Source organism: Schistocerca serialis, chromosome 3 (genome assembly GCF_023864345.2).
Source record: "Schistocerca serialis cubense isolate TAMUIC-IGC-003099 chromosome 3, iqSchSeri2.2, whole genome shotgun sequence".
Lineage (NCBI taxonomy): Eukaryota > Metazoa > Arthropoda > Insecta > Orthoptera > Acrididae > Schistocerca > Schistocerca serialis.
In genome coordinates, this window is record NC_064640.1 from 981,548,940 (window position 1) to 981,573,006 (window position 24,067).

Genomic DNA, 24,067 nt, shown 5'->3' on the forward strand with positions numbered 1-24,067 from the left:
ACAGCAATTGGGTGTGCTGGAGCATCTGCAGTACACTGTTGAGATTGCAGCAAGACCCACGCATATGATCATGGCAGTACGGTAGGAAGACGTAGTGATAGGCGCTCCTCAAGTCGATTAATTGTCTCTGAGGTCTACTAGTTGGGATGCATCACTAGTCCAGATCTCTTCTCTCCCTGGACAGTACTTTACGTTGCCCACTATTGCAGATCGACGAGGGATGATGGCACATGGAGTGACTCCACTAGGGTGTGAGGTCATCATTATAACAAAATCTTGGTGTATCTAATCTAGACATGGAAATAATTTATCTTGATATTTGTGTAGAGACCGATCTCACTACTATACATGGTGTGTGACAACTGATGCTATGTATTGGACGAACAACTAAATGTGCGGGCCCACACTAATATTGCTATTATTTATATAGAGCGACAGTAGGCATGCTCAAGAATTAACTACCATTTGCCAACGATCTACACTCTATGTCTTTTGAATAAATTATGTTATTATGAAGCCTGAAGTTTTACTGAGCTATAAAGAACATGCAACTATTCTACGTTCGCTCGCCCGTCGTCCCTTCATCTCGGGTCTGTGGTTTGGTGACCTGAAAAATAGTATCCCAACAGGCGCGCGCCAAACATTCCTACTTGTGGTAGAAAACCCCCACAATATTAAGGATCTAGTTATTGCTAAATCCTAAAGTTTAACTTATCCTAGTATATGGTACTTTTTTTACCTTATACAATACTCTTACATAATTTCTGTTACGCTGAGATGTCTCGCTGCTCGCCGCTATTGACGACGAAAGTGATGTGCGCGCCGTACGACACGGCCTCCGAGTTCTCACTACGCCTCACTGAAACTCCAGAGAATAGATTAGCCATGGCTATACAAGACAATAAATTTATAGTTGCAACTTCTTTTTCTATGTGATGCGGTTTTAGCGACCAAAGTGCACCTTTTCAGAGGCAACGTAATATGACCAAGCCAGGACTGATTCCTGTTAAGGACTCAGTCGCCCACCACACGCTAGCTACACAGCATGTCACGAATCTCCAAGTATAATTCCTTGGTTATTCATCTGTGACAGTCACGAGCAGCACGCTAAATTCCCAACCAACACATTGGCATGGTAGGCTTTAAGCCCGCATTTCTACCGTCTAGGGCACCATTGGAGTCAAACGCTCACAGGTTCACCCCGACTTGCAAGACAACGATGCTGGCGCATCACTGTAAAAACTATACTGCCCATATTCATCCTCGAAATCACGCAATATACCACAATCTTGCAATGCACTGACGCGTGCCTGCAAGCATTGATATGAACGTCTCGCGAACTGGTTGTGGCCGCTATGGAGCGTATCACGACTTCCAAGAACGCTTCTAGGAGCACGTTCTTGTATGCGCCCGTTTGTGCGACATCTCCTCACTCATCATTATCCCTCAACATGGACACCAGACAGGAAAGGATAAAAACATTGCTCATGGAATGGTAGTGCCCCCTATTCCATCGACAATGGAAATCGCGAACATAAAAAAAAGGCTAGCAGCAGTAAATTCTTTTACAAGACAACGCAGCCTGTTAATACTTTAACAATCTTAATCTATTAACGCAAGTATCATTTGTAAGTAGGCTGTTTAGGTTTTTTTATTGGCAACGCCACCTCTGTATGAAAATCACTGGCTGTGCTGTGTGCAGTCTGTGGCTGCTTTGCATTGTTGTAATACTCGCCATTGTAGTGTTGGGCAGCGGCAGCTGGATGTGAACAGCGCGTAGCGTTGCGCAGTTGGAGGTGAGCCGCCAGCAGTGGTGGATGTGGGGAGAGAGATGGCGGAGTGTTGAAATTTGTCATGAACTGCTATATTTATATATGATGATATTAAGGTAAATACATTGTTTGTTCTCTATTAATATCTTTCATTTGCTAACTATCCCTATCAGTAGTTAGTGCCTTCCATAGTTTGAATCTTTTATTTAGCTGGCAGTAGTGGCGCTCGCTGTATTGCAGTAGCTTGAGCAGCGAAGATTTTTGTGAGGTAAGTGATTTGTGAAAGGTATAGTTTAATGTTAGTCAGGGCCATTCTTTTGTAGGGAATTTTGAAAGTCAGATTGCGTTGCGCTAACAAAATATTGTGTGTCAGTTTAAGCACAGTCATGTATAATTGTTCAAAGGGGACGTTTCACATTGTTACCTGTAGCAATGTTCATGTATTTGCCCATTCTACTATGTACACCACTTACACTACTACTATAGCAAGGTTCATGTATTTGCCCATTCTACTATGTACATCCACTTATACTACTACTATTCCACGAACTTCTTTATGTGAGAGATGCGGTGGAGTCCTATGGACTTCTTTCCTTTCAGCGTCTCCAATTCATAAGCATTGTGGTCAGCTGCTCTTCTTATACGATACAGGCCGTTGTAAACAGAATACAATTTTTGGCATTTCATTTTTTGTTTGTTCGAGAGTCGGAAAGACTTCACGAGCACCCTTTGTCCAATTTGGAAGTGTCGTACACGAGCTCCCCTGTTGGCACGTCTCTTCCTGACCTCTGCTGCAGCCCGTATCCTCTTGAGAGCCAAATCCACTACGGCTCGGTGCTGCGTCCGCGCCCTTGGTGGGAAGTTTTCGACCTCGGTTATCAAGTCCTTAGGAATTAGGTTTTTCAGTACTGTAATGGGTGCCAATTTTGTTATCCCATGGGGTGCCTCATTGTTCACCTCCTGGAAGTCTTTAAGGAGAACGTCCCATGTCGTGTGCTGTTTGTTACAGTACAACCGGCACAAGTTTCCGAGTTCATTAATAACTCGTTCTGCAGCATTCGAGCTCGAATGGTGTGACGATATAAAAATGGGATCAATTTTACATCGACTCAACGTCTCCTTCCATGTTTTTGACTTAAACTGTGGCCCGTTATCAGAAATAATTCTACTCACATGACCAACCTGTGGTGGGAAATCCCGGATTAGGGCTCTTGATGCAGTTCGTCCTGTGGCCCTCTTCAGTGCCGTAAAGGTAACGTATTTGGACGTTAGTTCAACAAAGACTAATACGTAAGTATATCCTCTTCTTGTTCTTGGCGAAGCCCCATCAGATCTGTTGCCGCTAATTGTCTTAATTTGGTCGGTACGATTGGGTATAATGGTGCCTTCATGCTCACAGTGGCGTGCTTAGACTTTTGGCAGTCTTTACACACCAATAGTGCCCTCCGAATTCGACGCTCCATGTTTCGAAAGTAACACGTGGTCCTTAGCTTGAGATTGCACTTGCGTGGTCCGAAGTGTCCATAGCTGAGGTGAGTATGCCATATAACCTTGTTTATTAGGTGTTCAGGGATGCATAACCCCCATTCAATGTCATTGGCATAATTTCGGTGGAAGATTATGCCTTTCCGCAAGAGGTAGAACTGCCTGACTGTGGCGTGTCTTCTGTATATCCATTTCTGTTTCAATAAGACTAGGACAGGGTCCTTGTCTTGCTCCTTCTTGATGTCCTGCATACTACAGGTAATAAAATTTTCAAAGGCTCCTTTTTGCATATAGAAAAGGCAGTAGTGATTTTCCTCCAGATCTTCTTCCATGTTGTGGTCAAATCCGATCGGTGACCGTGATAAGGCGTCTGCAATAATGTTCTGACTGCTGGGGATATATTCTATCGAAAAATTGTACTGCTGCAGATATGATGCCCAGCTAATGAGCCGCCTGTGATTAAGCTTTGCAGTCATCAGGAACTCGAGTGCCTTGTGGTCTCTGTAGACCCTCGTCTTGCAACCAAACAGAAGATACCTGAATTTTTCAAACGCCCATACAATAGCCAGCGCCTCTAACTCGGTTACCGAGTAATTCCTCTCACTCTTGACTAGTACTCTGCTACCAAACGCAATTGTCTTCCACGCCCTGTTTCCTTAATGTACATAGTCTTGGAACACCATGACACCCAGACCTGAGTATGAACTGTCCGTTACTATGCAAAGCTGTTCTGCTAAATTAGGGTGTGAGAGGATGGGTGCTTATAGTAATGCGAATTTGAATGCTTTCCATTCAGATTCGGCCGCCTCATCCCATTCACAAGGAATCTTCTTTCCTGTAAGTTGGTGCAACCTAGGACTGCTCTGAGTTTTGACATGTATGAAGCGGTTGTAAAAATTTATGACCCCTAAGAACCCCCTTAACTGCTTCTTTGTCGTAGGAATGGCAAACTTTTCCATCGCTTCGATCTTTTCGGGATTTGGCGCAATGCCTTCACCTGTGATGATATGTCCTAGAAATTTGACAGAGGACGTCCCAAAATTCGATTTTTCTATACTGATAGTCACTCCGTATTCCTTGAATGTCGCTAGGAGTTCACCGAGGACCGCATTGTGCTCTCCCCAAGATTTTTCTGCGATCAGCAACTCGTCCACGTAGCTGGTGACATGACGTTTCAAATTATCTCTTAGCATGCCGTCCAGCCCCCGAATGAATGCGATAGACGAAATGTTCAACCCAAATGGTAGACGACGAAACCGGTAACATCTTCCACATGCTAAAAGGGCTGTGTACTGTCTGCAATTTGGATGGAGCTCAATTTGCCAGAAACTCGATTTTAGATCAACTGATGAGAAGATTGATATTCCATGGAAGTTTTGTAAGAGTTCCTCTAATCTTTCCGGTCTGTCTGTTTCGGGTTCTATTTTGGTATTAATTTGTCGTGAGTCCAAGACTAAACGAATACTACCATCTGCCTTCTCGACGACTCTTAACGGGTTATTATAGGCTGAAGCCGTAGGTTCTATTATTCCTTCACTCAGCATTCGCGTAATTTCAACTGTTACTTTCTGTCGATATGCCAAGGGGATTGGATAGGATGACACACGAAACTGGTTGTGCGGACGTACACGGAATCCATATTGGAAGTTCTTTATTGATCCTGTCTTGGGAATGAAAACCTCCGCATGTTCTACTAGTAATTTATGAAGTTCTTTGCGCTGGTCGGACCTTATATTCTTTATTGTTTCCACTTTTTCTTCTATTTTCTCCTTTATTTCTCCCATTATTACAGCTTCATTCTCATCCGTGTTCTCTCCCCTACCCACAACGTCGACCTGTTCTTCCTTTCTGTCTTTATGGCACGCATAGTTTATCCATACACAGTTAGACGGTAGTTGAGCTGGGATCAGCTGGTCGTCGAACTTAATGCGGACGGGATTCCCTTTCCTCAAAACCACTTCACCTCGTCCTACACCAGCTATCGCTTCGTGTTCATTTAGGAAGTCCGTTCCTATTATCATGTCGATCGCCAGATTTGGCACGATCCAGAAGTTAGACTCTATTTTGTGTCCTTGGCAGAAGAATTCCAGTGTTGTTTGTTGGGTGACCTCTGTACATTTACCCACTAATGCCCCTTTTATTTTGGTTTTCTTAACCGATAGGACAGGCCAGTTCACCTCCTGAGAGCACCTCTTGTACGCTACCTTAGGTATTGCCGTTATGTAGCTTCGACTATCTATGATGGCATTCATACTCTTTTTCAGCTATTACTACTATGATAAGAGGCTGCCGATCCTGTCGAGGAGCTGTTTTATGTTCTTCGAGCAGGATTTCTGATAAATCTTCGTAATTTATCATCCCTAGCTGGCCAGGTCCGAGATTACGTGCGAAATTCCTGCGGCCTGTGTTCGCACTAGTCTGGCGTCAATCCCTTGTTGAACTCCCCCTCCTCTGACGTGCATTAGAATTTGAGGGTCTAGTTTCAATCTCCTGGCTCCACTGTTGTCCTTGGTTTCGCTTTCTCCAATTACGGTCGCTTTGCCGTTCGTTATTCCTCCTGTCCCAGATTCCTTGTCTAGCTTGATCCTGTTCTCTGACGTTCTGGTTTCCGTGTCTCTGGTTTCCATAACCTTGAATAGCGTAACCTTGATTTCTGTAACCCTGGTTTCCTAACTGACCAGTGCGATTATGCGATCTGTTGTCGTCCTTGCTGGCCCGTGGTATTTGTTACTCTGACCCTTCTTCCTGTCCTTTGCGTCTTGTTTATCAAAGACTACTTCGAGTTCACACAATAGACTCTTGAATGCTTCTATGTCAGATCCACACTTCCCGACAAGTGCCTGTTGGTACCTAACTGGCAATTTGGAAAAGCAAAATTTAATTATTTCTCCCTTTCTATATGGACTATCTAAAATTGATTCTTCTTGAGTAAATCATCAAAAAATTTGGTTGCGCTCCGTTGCCCGGACACTTCCAGTTCAGGACAAAATATTATTTCCTCTTTAATCCTGTCTTGCGTTTCCTTTGACCAGTAGGTCCGCAGGAATGCACCAACAAATTCCTGATAAGTCCGACACGTCGCTGCCACATCCCGCATCTTTTCCGCGGCTTGGCCTTCGATGTGCCCGCACATGAATTCTAATTTTGCCTGGATTGGCCATGATGACGCTAATGAATTTGTAAACTGCATCACCCAGCTCTTGGGATGCATCGACCCTCTATTATCTTTGAACTTCTGGAATTTTAGTATCGACAGGAAGTGATAGTGATCAAAATCTTGTCCGATCCTCTCACTGGTGTAGTCACTCGATACTTGCACGTCTGCTGAGTGTCCTGATCTATCTTGCTGATAACTGTGATGTGTTACCTCTGTTTCACAGTGGAAGTGGCATTCAGAATTCACTCTCCTAAGTGGGCTGCAATTATTGGAGATATTACTCACTGTTTCTGCGTATGCATTGTTAGTTCCGCACTCTGTCACTGGGCTAGAGCACGGCGGGCTTTACCTCGGAGACACAATTCTGTGTACTCCATCATTGGTATCCGAACGCGCAGTGCTCGTGTGCCCGTTTCGCTCTAGTTTTGCTATCCGACTCTCTACTTCTTCCATTCGTTTCGTGGTGTTCGTAACCGCGATATTACCTTGAGTTTTTAAGAACGCTAGGGATTTTGAGTGGGCTTGTGTAGTACGTCGCAAGCGCCCTGCGAGTTTAGCAGTTGCTTCCGCGACTTTCATTGCCGCTATTGCTGCCGTTTTGGTCAGGCCTGCTACTTTTTTTGCAGCCATTGACATTTGTTTTACTTCCCCACATTCTTTCTTTATTGTTAGTAATTCCTCACGAATTTCCCCTATATACGAAATTATTGCCTGAGTGTCCTTACGCTGTTCGTCAGCTTCTTCCTTCTCCTTCTTACGCTGTTCGTCAGCTTCTTCCTTCTCCTTCTTACGCTGTTTTTCATCTTCTTCCTTCTCCTTCTTACGTTGTTTCTCATCTTCTTCCTTCTCCTTCTTACTTTGTTCGTCAGCTTCTTCTTTCATTGATCGTAGGAAGCTCAGTATTGGATTAATGTCGTCGTTTTAATCCTCGTCCCACATGGGCGATGTAACTCTGGACACCTGGGCGCTAGAGCTCTGACGTGACCGAACTGGCCTCTGTCTGCACTGGTTCGTTTGACTATAAACTTCTGCTACCGTCTCGACCTGTGTGCCTGTCTGTTTCATCCTCTACCTCACTATCATAATCACGGCCGCGACGTTGGTCTAAGATGCGTCCAAATCACCTTCCTCATCAATGACACTGTCGTCCTGTTCTACTAAAAATGTGCCCATCTCATCTCTGAACTTATCCACGTCAGTAACCTGCCCCTTATCCATTATGCTATACTCTTTTGTTTTAACTTCGCTCGCTAATAGTCGTGCCTTACTTTTCGTGATCATTTATGAAAAACAAATTTATCTAAAATGCACAATAAAAATAATACTTCCTATATTTTTACACATAGACATAAAATTTCAACAACGCCGTTCCAATGCTGTAATTACATGCACGATTTGTTGTGGTAGAGAAACCGCACAAAAACCCGACAAAGTGTGATGTGGTACGGACACCACATCAAAGAAACACAAAAAACAATGAACAAACAAAAAACACTGAAAACAAAAAACTGTAATCATGCGCCGCTACTTAAAAACTAATCTCATAACTACCAGAAAAAGAACGTATTAATCATTAAAAAAGTAGAGACAAAAATTTGAATATTCCTACTGAGAATACTGGAATACTGTTTGCTTATCAGTGATTCACAGGAAAGATCCGAGGCTAAGGGTTGCCATTTCATGCGAGGTGCAGGTCTAGCAGTGTATTTAACACAAAATTCATCTAGAATCTTCATATGAAAATGACGCTGTAAGGCCCCCCCCCCCCTTTTCTAACTCCGACTTTTGCTGTTGCACATGGATTAAGGAGAAACGCGAACTGACTGTAATCGACACTGCAAGTAGAGTAGAAATGAGTTGGGCACCTGCAATAATTTAATTTGATAGAAATTAATTTGCTAAAGGAAAGTTTCATTAACATAGTGATAAATGAAAGGGTTGCTCTACCGATCAACAGAATGAATGTTCTGTTCAAAATAACAATGTGATTTATTATGAATAAACTCAAAATAATAAACAAAACACATGAAACATTTACAATATGTCAAATCGGATACTCAGATAAATGCTGTGAAGGTGAAGTTGTTCATAAACTAAGTTGTGACATTTATGACCAAGTGGTCTGTGGAGCCAATTCCTTGCAACTCAAATCTTAAGAGAAACACGTAGCCAACCCAACATTAATTGTTGCTACAGTAGTGAGAACTCAGACAATGAACATCCAAGACAGAACCACGTTAGAAAAGACGGGAACAGGCGCGCTCTACTGAGCTCTGATTGTCACATAGCAAAATTCCCTAATCTGCCGGTGCTGCAGACATACATTACCAAGCTGTCTTCTTAACTGCAAGGACAGGATCTGGCATACCGGAGGTGATGGCTGGTTGCTTCGACGTCCCGTCGTGGTGATGATAATGTCACGAGTATATCCCGAAACAAATTATCCTGGTCTGGTTGTACCAGACTAAAGACTTCCTGGCAACACAAATGCGCCTCTGAGGGAGACGAAGAAGGCTCGCCACACAATCACTGGTGGTACAGTGATGGATTTTAACAAGCGAAGTCACACAGTAACTCCAATACAGTCAACTTTAGCCAAAACTGCTCAAGACGGACAACATAGGCCACTTGTATGTAGAACGCTCAATTGTCAACTGTACTTGGAAAGTTAAGTTGAAGACGAAACTTCAGCAACTTCGTCAAACAGTTACAATTAAATGAAACTATATTAGACAGCCAACGGAAGGCAGGCTGTCCAGAGCAGCGAGAGCACAGTCTTGTAACCTACTCCGAGTGAAAGGCGATAGCCGAATGCGTCAAGAGCACCCGTACAAGCAGAACACAGAACATTCCCGCCCCCACAACAGTGGCCGTGGTTAAACGTTCCAATCAGCAACTCCAAAACCGGCGGAAAAATCCACTCTATTGCCAAAGCACTACTATTCCACCAATGGAGATACTTGGGCCAATTTCTGCGCCGATTTTGCTACGTCACGGAGCTATCCCCTGAACAAGCCAATCACAGTTATGATTTTGCAGAAAACGCGGGAATTTGCCCACCAAGAGAAGTCATTCCCACGCCTCGCTGGTAGCCCATCAGAAAGTGTTTTCACTAAGTTTCTGCGAAGTAACGGAATCTCTAGCCCCAGCCGCTCCTTCAGGCCCCTGTGGGCGTGTCGCCCCCGCTCTTATGACAATGTCAGCGTCTGGACAGCATCCACTCGACTCCCTCACACCCGTCGGCGTAACCCTTCCAAGATCAGAAGAACCCGCCTGTCACCGGACCGCCCAAGTGATGAGAGACGCTGCGGTGGAGTCCGCGTGTGAAGCAATAGCAACTTTTCACCACATGCAATTAAAGAGGAAAATATTCATATCTTCTGAGTTCTCAATACTAGCCTTGTAATGACAATACTCGGCCTTACTTCCTCAAATTGAATTACTCAGAGTAAGATATAAATATGAGAGGGGGCAAGGCACTGTGTGCATCATAAAGGCATGCTACCTCTCAGTCTTGCTTAATCAGACATGTTGGTTTTATTCTAGCTGAGGTACACTGAACAGCACTTTTTGAGTCATTAAATATTTTTATATTAAGTTTTTAAAACACTCCATAGAAGTAAAATACTGATGTTTTTTGACCACAGGGTATGCAAAACACAATTCTGTTGCCACTATTTTTTCTTCTTCTAAACTGTTGTGTTTAAATAATTTATGAGAGTTTTATTCATATTTGAGGATGATACATATGATTTATGTTTCTCTTTTACAATGTGATCCTTTATGTCTGCACTTCCTCCATGACCAGTACTTTAATATGTATTACAGAGTTTCCAAAAAGCTTCGTAGTCTGCTCTGTATTTTTTCTTTTTTTAATAAGTATATATTTCTCGCTGTATTTGTCAGAAAATTCTCTTTGGCATTGTGGATAGGTCTAAAACATTATAAAATATGATGTTTAGAAACTTCATCATTAAATTTAAAAAAACTACATTTTACGTACAATTTAACAACTTTTTAAGGAGTTCATCTTAGAGGGGAGTGAGAGGGAAGGATCAGTGTAAGGCTAAGCAATTAACAGCATGTAGTGGATTGCTGACAATTAAACTTTGGCTGATCATCCGCTACAGGCGAAATATCACCCGGAAATAACAAGGTTTCGAGATTGTCTACTGTAAGGATGCTCACGTTCAAATATGGTATTACTCGTAGTGATAAATACTAAATAAAATAAATTCAGATGGCAGTGACTCAATAAGTAGAAAACCAATGACATTTTAAACTCCAGTAGTGTATTTAATCCATGCCTGACTGTTAGATTGCAAGTGCTGGGAACCACGAGGAAAAGCACGATATCTGTCGTCTTCTGCCGACACGACAGAGCGGTACTAGAGTGAGATGAGTCCTTCACAAAGATGTTGTGCTGTAATTTCTAACTTTAACAAAATTCACTTACATTGGCTGCAAACTGCAGACAGAAGCTGTAGAAATATATGATAATTACATATGTATCGTCTTTTCAGACTTTGTTGTGAAACGTCTTCTAATTAGCCGAATACAGTAAGAATTAGTCTCGTGTACGCTTACAGACTGGGAGTTGCAATTACATGATTGTGAGGAACTGGACGTGTTGCGCGTCGAGTATAGGGATACCTACCTGTTAGACAATGCAGATATTGTTAAGAATCAAAAGACTATATATTTGAACGTAGCCGGGACACCGGGACTTGAAATTCGAAACTAGCACTATTAATCGGGACGCCTGACAACTCTAGCCCATGTACCAGTTAGCCGATAACTACATTATGTACTATGCGTATACGTGTGCGTGACAATCATGTATACTTATGGAATACTTACACTTTTTTCTAGATGAATATTTAATACATAATTATGTATGATAATGCTGAGAGGCTAATGAAAAATCAGCGCCAGTTAGAGCGACGCAGTGATCGCTGTTTGATCTTTGCAACATGGGAGCAAGTGAAGATCTTTGCAAGTTACTGTCCTATACTACCAACAGACGAAGTTTGTTTATTTTGTATATCCGCGAAATATGTACTATGGTGTTTTGGTTATGTTGTATAGAAATATGTTTGCATATATTCGAACATAGGTATTGTGGTTTAGTTAAATTCGTGTGATGTCGTAAAATGTATCTGTGTTGTTTGGCTATTATCAGTAACTGAATATTCAATTCTGATTTGTTTTCTCGACGTTTTGCTTATTGGCGACCGTAAACTCTTATATTTCCATCTCGAATTCGACCTTCAGTTGAATAGAGTAAAGTATCACCACATAAACGTTACCGCTGCCAAGGGATTTTCCGAAATTTAAGTCGTATTTATTGCTTAATACAGTTTTAATATTTGCATTTTAATTAGGATATGCCAAGTAGGTAAAAACCATGACAACCGAGTATGAAGAACTGGCAGATTCCCTGAAAAAGTATGAAGAGCAGGTAAGCATTACCTTATTTTGATTGTTATTCATTTTTTCCTGCCCTTTAGCCAGAAAATGTTGTTGGATAGTGGAGATGGGTATCCTTTTGCATACTTTCTAGTGCTGTCAGTTTTCCCCCTCCATGTGTTTGAATGTCATAGCTGATTTAATTATTTGCAAATTATGTGTTGTATTAGCACTTGATTATAAACGTGTAGAAATCTGCGCTTTATGTTCGTTTACATTTTTAGTTTAACGAATACTTTGACGTGAAACAAAGTTATGCTTTAGTTTCATGTCAAAGTCATTTACGTTTTTCCTCACCTATCCTTTACCAGCCAATTCTGCCCTCGTGAAATTCATTATCATTCTACTGATTTACAAAGTGCACTCAAATGCGGCTGTGATCATGCTGGTTCGATTTATATCAAGCAATACAAACAGTTTGTTTTTTCTAGTAGAAGTAGAGTTGTGGCAGTCATCGTACGATGAAGTAGTAGAATTGATGTTAGTTTTTCTAAAGTGTGTAACAGTTTCTATCACACATTTCACATACTTGCTATGTTATTTGAATGCAGTGGAGTTGGCTGTTGATATTCATTCATCTTACATTTCTGGTTTTGTGTTTATTTAGTTATTCATCCACATGCAGGGATAAATTTACAATGATAAAGTATCTGTCATCTTAATACAACGACAATAAACAGCACAAAAATTATGCATACAGAATATAAAGGCATGCTTTAAGGGGATAGGACAGATGGTCAGCTGTGGTCTTGAAAGTACCATCCCATCATTTGCCAGATGGTACTTAGGAAGACCACAGAAAATCTAGATCAGGATGTCCAGGCAGAGGAAGCTCCATCCATCCAAATATCAGGTCATTGTCTAAACAACAGCACTGCCTAATTCAGTTGGTCCTGATTGTACAATGTTCTTAAATGCAAACACAGTTTTGCTCTTCATTGCTGCACATATCATTGATCCCCACTGATGGCTCTAGAATGAGGCACTTGCATCTATAAGCCCACCCCTTGCACTAACTCCAGTTCATTTAGAAAACCGACTCCTGGCCAGTACACGTTCCATGCCACTATTCCCAATCTCAATCTGCATGTCCTCTCAGTCCACCTGAAAAACTAAGACAGCACGACAACCCCCCTCCAGCCCATGATGAATGATATGTTGAACTCAGAAGAATGACAAGACATTACCATCTTATGCTATTGTAGATCTTGGCACATGATTTTCTTGCAAAACCATTATAGCATTGTAATTTGACAAGGTGATGTAGTTATCCCCTTTCATTATTAGCCACTATTCTGAACCATTTAAGTAATCTTTGATTGTGTAGCATGCATTATTTATAAAGAAACTTTTTTTCAAACACATGTATTTTAACAATCTTTTCCCTCTCCTGTGGTAGTTAATTGTACAACTTTATTTCCTGATAAATTCTGTTTTGAGTTTATTGTTTGTATTTTCGTGGTAAGTGTAAGTCCAAACCGGCTGTTGTTCCATGATTATGTTTAGATCTTTTAGTGAAATACTTAGTAATGTTTTCCCTGTTATGCGAATAGATTAGTTAATGTACTGTTCTCTCCCAAGCATACTGTTTCATCTCCAGGAAACACAGGACTTATCACTACACTTGGACTTGACTGTGAGTGGTGAGTCAGTGATAGGGCTAAGTGTAATGAACAGGGAAGGCGGAGACAAGGAGAACTTGGAGGATTACAGAAGCGTCAGATTCCACCCGTCTGCTTTGTCCCATGACGTCACCAATAGGGCGGAAACGACCATTTTCAACGTCTTTAATATGGCGCCTATAATGTCATTACATAAACAACAACAAACACGAAAATACATAGAAAACCGACCAACACATCTCTCTCCAAAAATATAATCAAACTAACATGACCAGCGAGGGGAAATTGGGGGTTTTTGGGTGGGGACAAACTAAATATAAACACACCACAATCTCAAACCATACAAAACGACGACATAAAAACACCACAAAATTCCGCTACACTTACAATATTGACAGGAATCGGTCACTTCCTGTCACCTACATAGCTCAACCGCAATTGTCGATACCATAAAATAAAAACCAACTACTCCAAAAATGATCACACCACAACTATCAATACCACAAAACCAACACCGAAAACAACAAAAATTGGAAACGGCCACTTCCCTTGTCCTAGATAGGTCAACTGCAACACACGATACCAAAACACATAGCTACGATGACACATTGAAATCGAACACTTCCCTTGACGTATATAGGTCAACAGCAGCTCATAATGCCAAACACACACAGCTACGACGACAAATTGAAATCGTTCACTTCCCATGACTTATGCAGCTCAAATACAACTACCGATACCAAAAAAATTGAAACCGAGTACTTCCCCTAAGATACATGAATCAACCCCAAGTGTCGATACCAAAACATCAACCACCAACACATGTACAGAAAATAACACCGACCCAGCAACACAGGTCAATCCATACCAAGTGGTCCAGCACTGTTTACTTGACCATCTCAGAAAAATTTTATATTTGTTGGTTGAATTCCCCAATTTTAGTAGTCAAAAATATATTTTTGTAAAAAAAAATTATTGTTTATTATTTTTAAATGGCGGCCATATTTGTTCCAGGCCGCATGTGTTTTTTCATATTTGCTAGCATCTACATTTTTTACAATTATTCAGTAGTGGGTCACCCTAAGCCTTTCAGATAAAATGCATTTAGTTCAGCACACTCTGGGCTACAAATTAACATCATTATCACGTAGCTGAATGTATTCTTTAATATATTTTTATTAGTTCAAAGTTATCAGCCCCAAATTTAAAAAAAACTCAATTTTTGAACAGCAGTTTTCCAAAGAAAGATTAATTTCTCACCTTTAATATTTTTTCGGCTATTACACTGTAGGCTATAGTATAGTTACTTTTTATAGAGTATCAATGGTGAGCAGCCTACACTTAAAAAATACACTATTTTAAAAAATGGATGTTTTTTAATTTTTCCATTTTGTGGCCTGCAACATATTTGTTGGGGGACCAGATAAAAATCTGAAAATTTCACAGTTAATAGACCTTTATGATATCAAACTTTGTTATAAATTACAACTTTGAGATTCAGTTGGAAGTAATGGAAAAAAGATTACAAACACGAGTCAAAAATACGCTTTTTAACATCTGCAATATCTGGTAGGCTAATCAAATGACGTATAACAATTCCCCTTACACCAACAATTGTCTACTCACACTTATTTAGCTAGAAGTTCTTGAAGTGTGCAGTGGAGAATGGTGTCTCAGTAATCTGTAGGTGCTGTTATTAATGAAGCATGTCATAAAAGTGTGTATATAGTGTATCCTAAAGACATTACTTTAATCGAAGATTACAGTGAAGAAGAAAAAGTGTTGTTTTACCTACGAGTCAGCCCAGAGGTCTAATAAACGTACAAGTACCACGAAATGAAATACTTTAAAAATTTTCATCATCTTTTTGGTCAGACTTGCATGGACCCTTTTGAGAAACATATGAAACCTATAACAAAACGTCTGTGAGAAATAATATTTGATCATTATTCTATAAATAAAAGACCTTTTGTCAATCTCATACCAGGAAAATCATTATATCCAACATGTTATTCTAAGATATTTATAATTCCAAGAGAAAGGATAATGAAATCTCAGATACAGAATTTTGTGACTTATCAGCAACCATTAAAAAAGTAGGTACAGCTTGTGGAATCGTGGGTATATCGCCTGTTAGTAAAATTAGAAAACTAAGTCAAGATAAAAGACCAAATACCTTGAATACAAAAATTGACAAAGTGGCAACTACAGTCAAAAAGAATTTGGAAGTTTCATTTCAAAATACAATTTGTACTAAAACAGATGGAAATTCTAAAACTTCACCAACTGAGTATGATGATTTGATAGAAAAACTAAATGCTGTACTTCAAACAAAGAGGATAAAATTAAGATTATCAATTTACTGCCTAATTCTTGGTGTCGAGCAAAATTTAGTGATGAATTTAATGTGTCAGAGCTTCTTGTTAAGTTAACAAGGCAATTAGTAAAAGAACAGGGAATTTTACCAGCATTACAAGAGAAAAGTGCACTAATTTGGTAGATGAAAACACAGTCAATAAGGTTATTAAGTATTATGGTGTTTCTGTGAAAGAAAACGGTTCTAAGATTCAAAGACAAAGAAGGCTAATATTGTGTAATTTAAATGAACTATTCACTGAATTTAAAAAAGAAAATCCTGAAATTAAAATTGGAAGATCAAAGTTTTGTGAGTTGAGATCAAGATGGTGTATTGTTGCAGGGACACCTGACACCCATAATGTTTGTGTTTGTTTGTATCATCAGAACATAAAGTTGATGATAGATGGGGCCAACCTTAGAGTTGACTATAAAGACGTTTTGGAATTTATGGTATGCAATATTGACAGTTACAATTGTATGATAAAGGCAAAATGTGAAGATTCTCCAGGCAAAAAAGCCTTACTTGACATGGTTGGAAAATCCGAAGAAGGTGATTTGATGCCTGACAATATAAAATACAAACAATGGGTGACACAAGACAGAACTCAATTGGTGACAGTCATAAAATCATGAGAAGTGTTTTTTGAAGTGTTGGTGGCTAACCTTGAAAATCTGAAAATGCGTAATTTTATTGCAAAAGCTCAAAGTAAATTTTTGAAAGACAAAAAGCAAACCTTGGCAGCTGATGAATTCTTAGTTCTTGCTGACTTTTCTGAAAATTATTCCTTTGTTGTTAAAGATGAAGTACAAGGGCACCACTGGGTAAACAGACATGCCACAGTTTAGCCACCTGTATTCTATTATAAAGATGAAGATAAACTAATGAGCCACAGCTTTTGTGTCATAAGTGATTACCTTGAACACAACACTACAGCAATGCACATTTTTCAACTAAAATTAACAAACTACATTAAACAGCACCACCCTTCTATAAAAAAAACTGATTTACTTTTCAGTTGGGGCAGCAAGTCAATAAAAAAACAAAAAAATTATTAACATCTCCTTTCATAAAGAAGATTTTGGGTTTGATGTAGAATGGCACTTTTTCGCTTAATGCCATGGGGAGATGTAATGGTGTCGGGGGTGCAACAAAGTGAGCTGTCACAAAAGCAAGTCTGCAGCGGACCGATGACAGTCATATCATAACACCTCAAGAAATGTTTGAATTCTGTAAAAAACATATCAAGGGAATTACTTATGTTTTTGTACAATGTGAGGAAATACAAGAAGTCTATGACAGTGTCTTGAAGGAAAGGTACAACACTTGTCGGAAGATTAAAGGCACTCGATCTTTTCATTGTTTTGTACCCCATTCACACAACTTATTGAAATGTAAGATCACATCAACTTCGCCTGATAGTGAACTTCATCAGTGTGGAAAACTTGTACAACCGGTTCTTCAAAATAAAGACATAGTGGCTTGTGTTTACAATGAGCAGTGGTGGATTGGCGAAGTTGATAATATTGAATGTCAAAACCCAGATGTACATGTATTTTATCACCCTCCAGGACCAAGGACATCTTTTGAAAAAATTGAGAAGGATCAAGTTTGGATGCCACTTAAAAATGTGCTAAGGAAGCTGTCTCCCATGGAATTTACAACTGAGACTGGGCAAACTTATAATCTAACACCCAAACTGAGTGAACAAATTTCTCAAATGTTCAATGAGTGATGTACTAAAAACAAATAACAAGAGAACAGTATAATGTAATTGGTAGGCTTATTTTCAATTAAAAAGTAAGTAATCGTAGATATGATTAAATAATATACAGGTGATGCTGGAGTTTAGGTCATCTGTTTCTCGGTACACTAACAGTTGTGTAAAGGAGTGAAATGGCAGTGGTGTCAAGCTGATGACAGAACAGAATGACTTGGATGTTAGGTAAGGGGTAGATACGGTGATGATAAGGAAATGAGACACTGGATTGACTTACTGTGATGCTTTTTATTGCTTCGTGACGTGTTTGCAGTGAACATGCAGAACAACACAGACACTGGTTTAGAACTTCAGTGTAAAAGTTAGATGAGGCATACTACATTCTCCAAGCAATTACCAGAACAAATATGTCCCCGGCCTATAACTTTATTAGAATTCGAATATACACAGTTATGTGTGGTACTAAAGGCTACGAACCATGAAAGTGTCAGATTCTACTGCTATAATGAAATCCATAATTTAAAGTACTTATCACAATGAAAGTGACATACAGACATAGATGCATGTAGACAAATGTATGATGTAACCCGATAACCCTAGGTCAGAGATACAAATCGGCAAGCTCTGTAACTCATTCTTTGTGTACAAGCTTAATTAATTGAGCATAGTGGTCACTCACGTAGTATCTGCTTTAGGCTGTTGATCATCCAAGACTGCTGTCTGCAATTCTCCTCCATGTGGAACTCTCCTCTGTTTGGAACTTTGGCTTGCCTGTCATTTGAAGGGCTCTATATAATGCATTTGGGGCTGTTTGCGTACAGATGGTACATGACTGCATCACTTCTTACTTCCAATTTCCAATCAGTATGCATGATATCAGTTGTTTCTCAATGTATATGAACTCTTAATGGGCTAACAAAAGTGGCTTGCACTGTACATTTATAAGTTATAAGGCTTACTCGTAGTATTCATACTTACTGATTTTTCTTTTTTTATGGCAACTCTTCATAATTCGGTCATTACAGTGAACTCAGTTTGGTATGCCTGGGGGTCCTCGTTAAATATATTGATAAAGAGTTCTGGCATCCATTGAGGAAATAAGTTTCAAAGAGCTACAAATTGTGGTGCACATTGGAATTAATGATGCTCATCATATTGGTTCCAAGGTTACAGTTGGATCATTCCAGTATCTGACTGAGAAGACTGACTGTGCCCATGGAATTTCAGCAAAGATAACAATCAACTAAATTGTCTTGAGAACTGATTGTTGCTATTGGTTCTGAGTCGAGTGGAAGGCTTTGGAGGTAGGCCGCAACTTGCTAGATATGAGCCATATAGTTGGGAACTGTAGTGTTTCTTTACAAAAATAAGGTTAAGCAACTCTGACTCTCCATCAAATACAGATAATGAAATATGTTTCAAACCATGAAGTATTAGTGTATGATTCAAAGAGATGTCTCCCACAGATGAGATAATGAAAATCCTTGTGATCAGTAGCCAAACCATTGGCAAAAAAGTACTAAGGTTTGAAGCATTCTTAAAAAGCAGTGGAGCTCAGATGCAGAAAGCTGGCAAAACCTCATTATTGACAGCAGTGAGATTTTTGGAGTAAATCTGAGTGTATATCCAATGGACAGGCTATTGGGAAGTGGATGTGGTGTATTGTTTACAGTAGACAAGAAACTCAAATACACCAGCACAGAAATTGCAGCTGCTTCCGAGATTGTTTGGGCAAGATTCATTATTAAGAGAAGGCATGAACTTATATCCTGGCCTTCTGTCAACCACCAGACACACTCTGAGATGTAATCATAAACTAGATAAAACCTCAGTTTGATAATACATACCACGAGACAGGGTGAGGTTGATATTTTGGGCTAAGATTGATCACTGCGCAATTCTCTGTTGGGTTACTAATTTCCAGCTAATGTGAAAATGGATGTTTGCCTTCTTCAGGTTGGTAGCAACTGGAATGTACTTGAAGTGGAATCTCTATTTTTGAACAAATCTAGAACTGATTTGTAATGTCATGATAAAAATTGATTACAATTTCACCCATTTTTGTGGGGTTAAATACATCTGAATGTAATTGAAAAGCCAGCTGGAGTGGCCGAGCTGTTCTAGGCGCTACAGTCTGGAGCTGCGCAACCGCTACGGTCGCAGGTTCGAATCCTGCCTCAGGCATGGATGTGTGTGATGTCCTTCTACATCTACATTTATACTCCGCAAGCCACCCAACAGTGTGTGGCGGAGGGCACTTTACGTGCCACTGTCATTACCTCCCTTTCCTGTTCCAGTCGCGTATGGTTCGCGGGAAGAACGACTGTCTGAAAGCCTCCGTGCGCGCTCTAATGTCTCTAATTTTACATTTGTGATCTCCTCGGGAGGTATAAGTAGGGGGAAGCAATATATTCGATACCTCATCCAGAAACGCACCCTCTCGAAACCTGGCGAGCAAGCTACACCGCGATGCAGAGCGCCTCTCTTGCAGAGTCTGCCACTTGAGTTTGATAAACATCTCCGTAACGCTATCACGGTTACCAAATAACCCTGTGACGAAACGCACCGCTCTTCTTTGGATCTTCTCTATCTCCTCCGTCAACCCGATCTGGTACGGATCCCACACTGATGAGCAATACTCAAGTATAGGTCGAACGAGTGTTTTGTAAGCCACCTCCTTTGTTGATGGACTACATTTTCTAAGGACTCTCCCAATGAATCTCAACTTGGTACCCGCCTTACCAACAATTAATTTTATATGATCATTCCACTTCAAATCGTTCCGCACGCATACTCCCAGATATTTTACAGAAGTAACTGCTACCAGTGTTTGTTCCACTATCATATAATCATACAATAAAGGATCCTTCTTTCTATGTATTCGCAATACATTACATTTGTCTATGTTAAGGGTCAGTTGCCACTCCCTGCACCAAGTGCCTATCCGCTGCAGATCTTCCTGCATTTCGCTACAATTTTCTAATGCTGCAACTTCTCTGTATACTACAGCATCATCCGCGAAAAGCCGCATGGAACTTCCGACACTATCTACTAGGTCATTTATGTGTATTGTGAAAAGCAATGGTCCCATAACACTCCCCTGTGGCATGCCAGAGGTTACTTTAACGTCTGTAGACGTCTCTCCATTGATAACAACAAGCTGTGTTCTGTTTGCTAAAAACTCTTCAATCCAGCCACACAGCTGGTCTAATATTCCGTAGGCTCTTACTTTGTTTATCAGGCGACAGTGCGGAACTGTATTGAACGCCTTCCGGAAGTCAAGAAAAATAGCATCTACCTGGGAGCCTGTATCTAATATTTTCTGGGTCTCATGAACAAATAAAGTGAGTTGGGTCTCACACGATCGCTGTTTCCGGAATCCATGTTGATTCCTACATAGTAGATTCTGGGTTTCCAAAAACGACATGATACTCGAGCAAAAAACATGTTCTAAAATTCTACAACAGATCGACGTCAGAGATATAGATCTATAGTTTTGCGCATCTGCTCGATGACCCTTCTTGAAGACTGGGACTACCTGTGCTCTTTTCCAATCATTTTTAACCTTCCGTTCCTCTACAGACTTGTGGTACACGGCTGTTAGAAGGGGGGCAAGTTCTTTCGCGTACTCTGTGTAGAATCGGATTGGTATCCCGTCAGGTCCAGTGGACTTTCCTCTGTTGAGTGATTCCAGTTGCTTTTCTATTCCTTGGACACTTATTTCGATGTCAGCCATTTTTTCGTTTGTGCGAGGATTTAGAGAAGGAACTGCAGTGCGGTCTTCCTCTGTGAAACAGCTTTGGAAAAAGGTGTTTAGTATTTCAGCTTTACGCGTGTCATCCTCTGTTTCAATGCCATCATCATCCCGGAGTGTTTGGATATGCTGTTTCGAGCCACTTACTGATTTAACGTAAGACCAGAACTTCCGAGGATTTTCTGTCAAGTCGGTACATAGAATTTTACTTTTGAATTCACGCATAGCCCTCCTTACGCTAACTCTGACATTGTTTAGCTTCTGTTTGTCTGAGAGGTTTTGGCTGCATTTAAACTTGGAGTGAAGCTCTCTTTGCTTTCGCGGTAGTTTCCTAACTTTGTTGTTGTACCACGGTGGGTTTTTCCCGTCCCTCACAGTTTTACTCGGCACGTACCTGTCTAAAACGCATTTTACGATTGCCTTGAACTTTTTCCATAAACACTCAACATTGTCAGTGTCGGAACAGAAATTTTCGTTTTGATCTGTTAGGTAGTCTGAAATCTGCCTTCTATTACTCTTGCTAAACAGATAAACCTTCCTCCCTTTTTTTATATTCCTATTAACTTCCATATTCAGGGATGCTGCAACGGCCTTATGATCACTGATTCCCTGTCCTGCACATACAGAGTCGAAAAGTTCGGGTCTGTTTGTTATCAGTAGGTCCAAGATGTTATCTCCACGAGTCGATTCTCTGTTTAATTGCTCGAGGTAATTTTCGGATAGTGCACTCAGTATAATGTCACTCGATGCTCTGTCCCTACCACCCGTCCTAAACATCTGAGTGTCCCAGTCTATATCTGGTAAATTGAAATCTCCACCTAAGACTATAACATGCTGAGAAAATTTAGGTTAGTTAGGTTTAAGTTCTTAGTTCTAGGGGACTGCTGACCTCAGAAGTTAAGTTGCATAGTGCTCAGAGCCATTTGAACCATTTTGTAAGTGAAAATTATATGTATGTGCTGGTGTTAGAACATAGTCTTTTATATTATTGTTTAGTTGTTATCTTAACACACAGTAGTGCACTACAAACATATTGTCACATGGTAATCACTATCAGGCCCAAATCCGAAAGCCGGTTCATCAGTGAAGTACAACACTTAACACTCAAAGGACTTTTATTATAAACACCAACTTAGAAATAAAACAGAATTGAACTTCTGGATGTAGAATGCTGCTATTAATGCAAAGCTCCAGTATACCTGAATAAGAAATTAGGATAACTTTCCAAAAATGATAATACTAAATAACTGCACTGGTGGTTGGATTTGAAATAGCGTCCTGCAGCATACCAGCCAGTGATGCTAACCACTATGCCACATTGTGTGCAGTACAGCTCATGGCATTGCCCCTTCTCCCGGAGAAACAGTGACCCACTGTTTCAGAATTTGTCATCGAAGGTGAATGCAGCACCCTGGACATAGATCTTGTCAGTTATCCTCTGTATGGCAGCACTTGTGGAACCTCGCATCCTGCTCATGTTGTAATTTTCTCTTCACTATGAAGTACATCAAAGGCAGCCTCTCCTGTATAAGCTCCTCAGTCTTCAGTTTTCTTGAATGAGAAGCACCCACATCAATCAGTGCTCAAGGTCTGTAGTAGGGCTTCATATGGACATTGCTGGCATAGCTGCACTTTTCTCTTTTTGATGAATGGTCATAGTCCTTGACTTCGTATATATTATGTCTGACAAGACATGATACAACCCAAAGTAATGGTTTAGTAACTTTTCCAATAGCCTCACTCTCTGCACAGGCATAAAAATGTGTACCAAGTCTCCTGGGATGTCTCTCACTAAGTGCTTGGCATTATAGTACTCTTGGATCTTGTCATGGACATCCACAATCCGTATGTGAACTAGCTATCTTGCTTCTTTGATCTTGGTAATGGAGTGTTTCATTTAGTAATCCTAAGTATTGTTCTGTTGAAATGGGAACAGTTATCCATTGTTGTTTCGACCTCGGAAGCGTGGAGTGGAAATAACAGTGTGAAGCCTTTTGTTATCTTGCTTTACTGTGTTATATGCAATGTCACAACACACATTATTGTAATCTAACATCTCTGTTTGACATCAACAGACATTGAGAGCATATCTGCCAACATTTTATTAAATCATTCGGTGAGGCCATTTGTCTATGTGTCATAGGCAGTTGTCATCCTATTATTGATATCACTATGTGAAATTACCTTTGATTTTAGTTTCGACTGAAAACTTCTCCACAATCAGAGAGCATCATTTGTGGTGCTCCATGCTTGAAGATGTTGCCTTCTACAACGAGTCTGTCAGTTTCCAGAGATTCAGCAGTGAGCACAGCTTTGGTAACAGCGTAGTGTGTGAGGAAGTCAGCAAAGACTGTCTATTCCTGTTTGTCGACCTTGCAACCTCTACTGGATGGAATGATGCAGCTGCAGGCACGATTAGTACCAGACGCCCCGGAGATAATTGCAGCACGTGTTTCAGTTGCTGTCATTGCTTAAAATGGCTCACATAGTGTCTGACAAACCTGTTAGGTTAGGTTAGGAGCATAGACAACTGCAAGGCACATGTTACTGGTTGTAGAGTAGTTCATCTCAGATTTGGAGAGTACTCTGGAAGCATAAGTTATCACCTTTTCCAGCATCTTCCTGAATTTGTACTAGAACTGCACGTTTCCCTTGACAGTGGTGTCAGTGCAAAGTTTTGTCTCAGTATTCTTGTCATGCAATGATTGAACTGTAGAAGATATTAATGCCTT

At 40.4% G+C, this 24,067-nt stretch overlaps 1 protein-coding gene across 3 annotated transcripts in view; it reads left to right on the top strand.

Moving 5' to 3' along the window:
- The first annotated feature begins 11,404 nt into the window (after window positions 1-11,404).
- The window catches only part of LOC126471424 (zinc finger CCCH-type with G patch domain-containing protein), a 176,790-nt gene continuing 164,127 nt past the window's right edge, over window positions 11,405-24,067 (top strand). For 2 of the 3 annotated variants that reach the window (XM_050099564.1, XM_050099565.1), the window contains exon 1: window positions 11,405-11,875. In XM_050099564.1, the coding sequence (XP_049955521.1) occupies window positions 11,822-11,875 (54 nt within the window). In that variant the 5' untranslated portion in view covers window positions 11,405-11,821. The remainder of the gene's footprint in view (window positions 11,876-24,067) is intronic. The other variant, XM_050099566.1, reaches the window with a different exon arrangement.